Source organism: Montipora capricornis, chromosome 11 (genome assembly GCF_036669925.1).
Source record: "Montipora capricornis isolate CH-2021 chromosome 11, ASM3666992v2, whole genome shotgun sequence".
In the NCBI taxonomy this organism is placed as follows: domain Eukaryota; kingdom Metazoa; phylum Cnidaria; class Anthozoa; order Scleractinia; family Acroporidae; genus Montipora; species Montipora capricornis.
The window spans coordinates 3,118,287-3,125,786 of record NC_090893.1 but is presented as its reverse complement, the minus strand read 5'-3'; the positions used below and the strand labels follow the sequence as shown (position 1 = coordinate 3,125,786).

Here is a 7,500-nt window from a genome sequence, read left to right as displayed (position 1 = left end):
TTCGGGCGGGTTGCTCGAAGCCTGGTTAGCGCTACCCGTTGGTTAAGAGGTATCAAAACCTACATAGGTTTCCATGGTATTTAACGCTGGTTAGCGCTAACCATGCTTCGAGCAACCCGTGCCTGGTTGTGAGCAATACAATACCTAAAAAAACCTTAGAACTAGCGAGAAAGTCACAATCGCGTTTGTATTGCTTCTGATTGGTCGAGAAAAGGGTGCGATATTACTTTAGATCAATGTACTACGAAGTAAATCCAAAACAATTGGCCATTTTCTAGTTCAATTCAACATCGTTTTCGAATTTTTTTAGTGGAGGTAGTTAAAGCGGTTTTCAATTCAGTGTCGAAAGTAATTCGCGAATTGCTTTGGTTTTGCATTACTTCACTCAGTGATTGGTTCAAAGTTCTCGCCCCACTTTTTCCACCAATCAGAACTTAAACCACAACCAATCGAGGCTCGCGCATGCACATTTTCCCGCGCTTTGTGTCGGCTACGTGTAATTACTTCAAGTTTTGATCGGTTTACCGGATTGCCTCCGTCCTTTTTGATTGGCTAAAGTAATTACTTTGGTTTTGGTTTTACGAAACTCGATTAAAACTCGCTCTAATTATAGACATCAACTAATTTTCATAATAATTCGCAACTCAAGTTATTCTCTAGATACCTGACTGTCTCTTTCAGTCGTGAGACCTCTCAGCTGATAAACTGTCACCTGGCCTTCAGAATCCCCCACTAAAATGGTTTCGATCTGCGCAGTTAAAGAATCAAGTCAGACATATGCATATCTATTTTGGACCATAGGCACCTCCCATTAGTTTAACACCCTTACAGCGAACAAGAAAAGCGTCCAACAAAAACACTCTCTCTAACCTAACAAACCAAAGTTGCTCCTAAAGAAATGGCATCAGGTTTGTCCACATAAGCGTCAGAAAAGTGTTTACCTTTAAACAAGGTTTTGCGGGAAAATAAACAATCCTTAGCTTGCACCTCACGTCATGGCGGCCATAAGTGAGCTCAGAATTTCAAAAAACGTGCACGCGTCGGGATAAAAGTAAGCGTAAATAAAAAAAAAGATTTATAATGCAAATTCTTGCAGCTATATACCATAACAAAAGGAAAACTATACGCTTTTTTCCCAACGCGCACATTCGTTTCTTGAAACTCCGAACTTTGGCTCTATTATTATGCAAAACGCGAGCAAAATTTTGCTTTTGTTTTGTACACCGACATGACCGTCTAATCACGTTAGTGCAACCAAGAATAGACCACATCGGTTAATTCAATCTTGTACCCAATAGAGCGTTTTCATGTGACGTCACGGCGGCCATATTAGTGTCCCTAACGAAAGAAACAGCGGTCATGTTGATGTACCCAACTAATCCCTAATCCCTAACCCCTAACCCTAACCTAACCAATCCCTAATCCCTAATCCTAACCCTAAAACCCTAAGCCTAATCTAACCCTAACCCTTATCATGCAAACGTTTTCTTTTGTTTCGGTGGAAAACAAGATTACTGATCACCCGGGTGAAAACACTCTATGGACAGACCTAATCGGCTAACTCAATGTTGTACCCAATTCAAATCTCCAGGGCTCAAGAATCTTTGCGCATTGCATTTGCATTATAATGTAGCCTAAACATTTGAACGATATGGAAATACCTGGAACAAAGCTTTTTATTCCCAAAGGGTTTGAATTGAATACAACATCGAATTAGCCGATTTGTTCTATTGTTTATTTTCCCGCTAAAACTGGTTTACAATAGAGAGTTTTCCGACACTGATGGGGACCAGCAAAATTGGCTTGAGACACTAATAGGGAAAATATCTGTTTACAAAAATTGCTTTTAATGTTCAAATGTGCCAACCACAGGAACAAAAGACCATTTGTTTCGACAGCCAATGAGACTCTGGTTGGCACATTAATGATAATAGGTGACGTTAACAACGTCTTCCTTATAACTTAATTATTATCACTTTGTCAAGCTGGTTCTTTACATAGGGAAACACCTAAGTTACTCCAGTATTTAATGGGAATCGGCAAATGAAATCTTGAAAAAAAAAAATGACAATAGCTTTAAAATAGCTACGTTTCAAGAATTGTTCGCCTCCAAGAATAGTATTCTCCAACTAAATAAGATAGAAAGGGCGGTTTTCAATTGAGTGTCGAAAGTAATTAGTGAATTGCTTTGGTTTTGCATTACTTCACTCAGTGATTGGTTCAAAGTTCTCGCGCCACTTTTTCAACCAATCAGAAGTGAAACCAAAACCAATCGTGGCTCCCGCGTGCACATTTTCCCGCGCTTTGTGTCGGCTACGTGTAATTACTTCGAGTTTTGATTGGTTTACTAGATTGTCTCCGTCCTTTTTGATTGGCCAAAGTAATTACTTTGGTTTTGGTTTAACGACACTCGTTTAAAACTCGCTCTATTCACGTCTTATTCCAATAATAACGATCTTTCAGCAATCACGTTTGGTTCCAACACAACTGTCTAACCACTTTCTATTGTCCACATCCGATCTAGTCTTCAGAATAGCTTCATTTTCTTTCAACGTTGCTAGGGGGAGTGGGGGGAGGGTCAATTATACTTGCTTTTATTCATCTTTTTCTAAAACGTCAAGGACGTAGCTGAAATCGTGGGTTTTAGAGCGCAAAAGGTAGTTGTCGCAACAACTTATGGCCAGCATTGTAGTCCATCTAATTTTGATTTAAATGAATGAGGTAGCAAAGTCTGTATCAACTTCAGCCTCGCTTTCAGTCGCAGGCTAGGCCACTAAGCAAACCAACTTCGTTCCCAGGGCTTTTTCCGCGATGTCTTCGGGGTAGGAAACGCCTGGGAACGAGGTTTTGAGTTTTCGACTGTCACTATAAAATAGCCAGTTACCTCCGACTCAACTGTAAACCGAACAACTGATAACTTCAGCTCCTGGACAGGAACGTGTGATATGATGGGATCCAATCTGACAAAACAAACATGAACTGCTTGGTTAGAGTAAAGTCAGGTACTGCCCTGCCTACCAAGTGACAAGCCTGAGAGGGGGGGGGGGGTGGGTGGGGAAGGGGGGAAGAGAGAAGCACTAAAATTTTGTATCGACTGCGTTGATAACGTAATTTAGCAACCAGAAAGAGCCGTAAGTCAAGGAGACTTTAAGTCGATAACTCCACCAATAAGAATGAAAAAAAAAAAAAGAAAACGAAATCGGCTGTTACGTCTGGACTGTACCCACATCAAAATATGGTCTATTTTTTGTCACGTCTTCAAACAGTAGCAAAGTGAGGGTCTCTTACATGTTGACACTTAGATCCCAGATCTCCACGGCCTTGTCATTAACACAAGCAAAGAGAGTAGCGGAAGATGGAGACCAACACAAATCATTTACAGATTTCTGAAAAAAAAAAAAAGAACAGAAAGAACTTCAACTTCGTTTGCAAGGTGCACAAGCGTCAGCCGAATGAGCCGAAAAAGGGGCCTGGTGTGCGATGGCAGATTTGAACAAAATCTAGGTCCACTAAAAAACTATGCCCCCTAAAAGCTAAATTCTAGATTTTGAATAAACGGTACCCGTTCTCATTCTCTATCTCACCTATCGTACCAAAAATTCATTTCATAGGTCGTATGCAATACCCACAGTTAAAACGGTATCGGAAAGTACCGCTACCACTGCCGCGACTACTACTACTACTACTACTACTACTACTACTACTACTACTACTACTACTACTACTACTACTACTACTACTACTACCACGACGACCACGACGACCACCACGACGACCACCACCACGACGACCACTACCACTACCACTACGACTACCACTACGACTACCACTACCACTACCACTACCACTACCACTACCACTACCACTACTACTACTACTACTACTTCTTACTACTACTACTACTGCCACTACTACTACCACTACTACCACGAATATGACCACTACGACCACGACCACGACCATTACCACTACCACTACCACTACCACTACCACTACCGCTACTACTACTACTACTACTACTACTACTACTACTACTACTACTACTACTACCACTACCACTACCACTACCACTACCACTACTACTACCACTACTACCACTACTACTACCACTACTACCACTACTACCACTACCACTACCACTACCACTACCACTACCACTACTACTACTACCACCACTACTACTACTACCACCACTACTACTACTACCACCACTACTACCACTACCACCACTACCACTACCACTACCACTACCACTACTACTACTACTACTACTACTACTACTACTACTACTACTACTACTACTACTACTAATAATAATAAATAATAATAATAATAATAATAATAAACATATATATAGGGCTATTTAAAGCTCATAGCATTTTACATCGAAAATAAATAAATAAAGATCCCTAGCCCATTCATTTATCACTTATTAATTAATTAATTAATCCGGTTTTTAGCGAGAGTAATGCAACAATGATAAATTTCAACAGTCGACCAAAACCTATTCTACTTCAGCTAGCAATCAATTGGACACTAACGGTCGATGACATGAAGGTCATTATGGGCTGTGGTCTGTCCTGGTGCCACAGCCGAATGCTCCAATCGGCGCTACAGCTTAGAAAAGCGTCGGATAAAAATGGAGACCATTGTAGACGATAGACGGGACCCTGAGAAAAAAAAGAAAGCACAGCTACAAAACACTGATTTTCTCCTGAATACAGAAAGCATGTCACGCCTAAAGGCCCGCGTTCTGGGATCTTTCTTCCGCTAAAGTGAAAACAGTTTGTGGACGTACGTTTTAATGGTCACTAAAAATAAAGTATTCGGTAAGAAACTTTCGTAACTTAATTCAGAATTTCTTCTAACCTTAAAAATTTCTTCCCTTTCACGTTCGGGGGGTGTAAATGCAGATTGCCGGTTGCTGGTTAGGTTTGCAGGTCATTTTTTTACCATAAGTGAAAACTTTTACAAAAACGCTAACCTTGTGCTCAGATTAAACATTATCTAGCATTAGTTGAGGTTTGGGTTGTTTCAGCTTTGGTGAAGCCATGCAAGGTACAAATGCTATTGGACGAACAAAAGGAGCAAATAAACCATTTTACAGTTGTAGCTAAGTTACCTGGCCTACGAATGGAAGCGAGGCTACCGGTGACCCTGTTTTGATACAATGCTTCGTGCTTTTGTAATGTTAATACATACTAATTAGAATTACAACGACACAATAGACCATTTCCGAGTTGCTGTTTGTCTCGGTTTCGAAGTGAGTCTTGGTGCTCAACTATCGAAATGGCAATGAGTTTGATTTGCATGAGAATAAGCAACTCATTTCCATTTGAATGGTTGAGCACCAGGACTCGCTTTGAAACTGAGGCATGCAGCAACTCTTAAATGGGCTATTTACATGATGAAAGCAATGGGGGCTGTATCAATACAAGGTCATCCTGCAGCCTCGTAGCCATTCATAGGCTAGGTCGCTGAGCAGACAACTGTAAAATGGCCTATTGAAGAGGATTCGACGAGAAAACTACGTATAGAAAGTGTTAATTGAAAAACAACTTTTGCATACTGTATGGCCGTGATAGCTTTCTAGAAACTGTTCATTATATGAGCAGGAACATTTGTGAATATGACCTTCCTCAGTTCCAGCAAGGTACCTAAAAATTTAAGAGAAAACGATTGTTTAAGAGATCAAAATGTCATAACACGAAGCCTATCGCGATACTCGAGCTCTGTCGTTTGTAATATGGTAAAGTGAAAAAGAAGACTTTTGAAAACGAGAACGTAAGAAACGTGTATAAAATTTGGAAAACAAGAACTAAAAGCACGCAATCCTGTTGTTTACACATTGCGGATTCAGTAGGGATTCACTACGATCATAAGTCTTCGCGCGATCTCGTTCCTGCCGCAAAATTTAGGCCAATTAGCCTAAAAGTAGATTGATGCGAGCGGTTTCAGAGCAAAAATATAGAATGAAGGATTCGCATTTGTATGATAACATTGTCGTCAAAACCTTAAATTTGGAAATATTACGTTGTTGTGCAGAGTATTGCAAACATAATGCGCTAAAATGAAGAAATGTACCAAAATCCCGCCACACGTGCTGCACGATTCTTTTTCCTCTTTTAACCAATGATATTGCTGTTTTCTGATGTTGCCGTTGCCGCAGCCTCCCTATTCACTTACACGTTTATGGGAGGCACGGTGGCGTAACGTTTAGCGCGCTGGACTGCGGATCGAGTGCTCCGGGCTCGAGCCCTGGCCGGGTCATTGTGTTGTGTTCTTGGGCACTTTACTCTCATAGTGCCTCTCTTCACCCAGGTGTATAACTGGATACCGGCAAACTTAATGCTGGGGGTAACCGTGCGATGGACTAGCATCCATCCAGGGGGGAGTAGAAATACTCCTGGTCGCTTCATGCTACAGTAACCGGAGATAAGCGCCGGCCTGATGGGCCTTCTAGGCTCGAGGTAGACTTAACCTTACTTACACGTTGGGATCGTTTGGGTGAACATCAAAGCAAAACCCTGGGGCAAATCGTGAAATAAGGGCGTCACTTTTCTTTCCTCCTTCCTTAGATTGTCTGGCCACATTGGTTCGTTTCAACTTCATCAAATCTGAAAATAAAATTAAACCAAAACAAAAATTAATGGTATTTTTTTCTTAATGTTAAATTTAACAATGAGTAAACATTTTTTTCCCCGGCGCACGAGTCAGTGTTTTCGTCATAACCATTCACCTATGGGCAAATAGTACATGGCCGCGTAATTGATCAATCAGAGCGCGCGCTTCACTTTTGTTACGTTATACTCAACTTCCAATGGGCACCTTATGTTTTGAGGACATTTCATACACCTTTTTTCAAAATGGCCGCCACTTTGATATTCTTTTGTTTTTATTCAAATTAGACCTTGATGCCTCGTTCAAGGCAAAATATTCTTTTGAATTTTTAAGCTTAAGAACGAGGCATCAAGAGCTAATTTGAATAAAAACAAAAGAATATTGAAATGGCGGCCATTTTGGAATAAGGTGTATATGATTGGCCAAATACTTGGGCCAATCACGACAAACACAACGAATCAAATACGCCAGTAGTAACGCAAAGCGAACGCAAGGAATGCAGTCACCACTAAGGTAAAGCGCACAAAATGACTGCAAATAAGTCACAATTAGTTAGGATTTCTCAAACCAAGCCTTCTGACTGGTAAACGATCAAAGAATCTCGCAGACAGCAACTCAAATAATCAAATGCGAGCCCTGGATGGTGCAAATTTTGGATACGTGATTCGTGATACGAGATACGCGTGCGTTGGTTGAACAGCACAACTGTGAAAAGCTATCTCGACATTTTTCATGTATATCCTTTAAAGTGCCCCTTACCCCAAAATATTTTTTGCGCTTAAATGATCTTATGCAGCTATTCGAAAAGCATTGCGGCCATTTTTTCCTTTTTCTAACAAATCCTATCTTTTTATAGGCTTCAAAACTTGCGAAAAACCA

General features: G+C 40.7%; 1 protein-coding gene across 1 annotated transcript in view; it reads right to left on the bottom strand.

Moving 5' to 3' along the window:
* The window catches only part of LOC138024043 (dynein axonemal intermediate chain 4-like), a 28,113-nt gene that overhangs the window by 691 nt on the left and 19,922 nt on the right, over positions 1-7,500 (bottom strand). Inside the window, exons 18-23 of the mRNA XM_068871132.1 lie at positions 6,491-6,617; positions 5,570-5,657; positions 4,542-4,670; positions 3,289-3,386; positions 2,885-2,960; positions 665-748 (exon numbers count right to left, since the gene is read on the bottom strand). Of these exons, the coding sequence (XP_068727233.1) occupies positions 665-748; positions 2,885-2,960; positions 3,289-3,386; positions 4,542-4,670; positions 5,570-5,657; positions 6,491-6,617 (602 nt within the window). The remainder of the gene's footprint in view (positions 1-664; positions 749-2,884; positions 2,961-3,288; positions 3,387-4,541; positions 4,671-5,569; positions 5,658-6,490; positions 6,618-7,500) is intronic.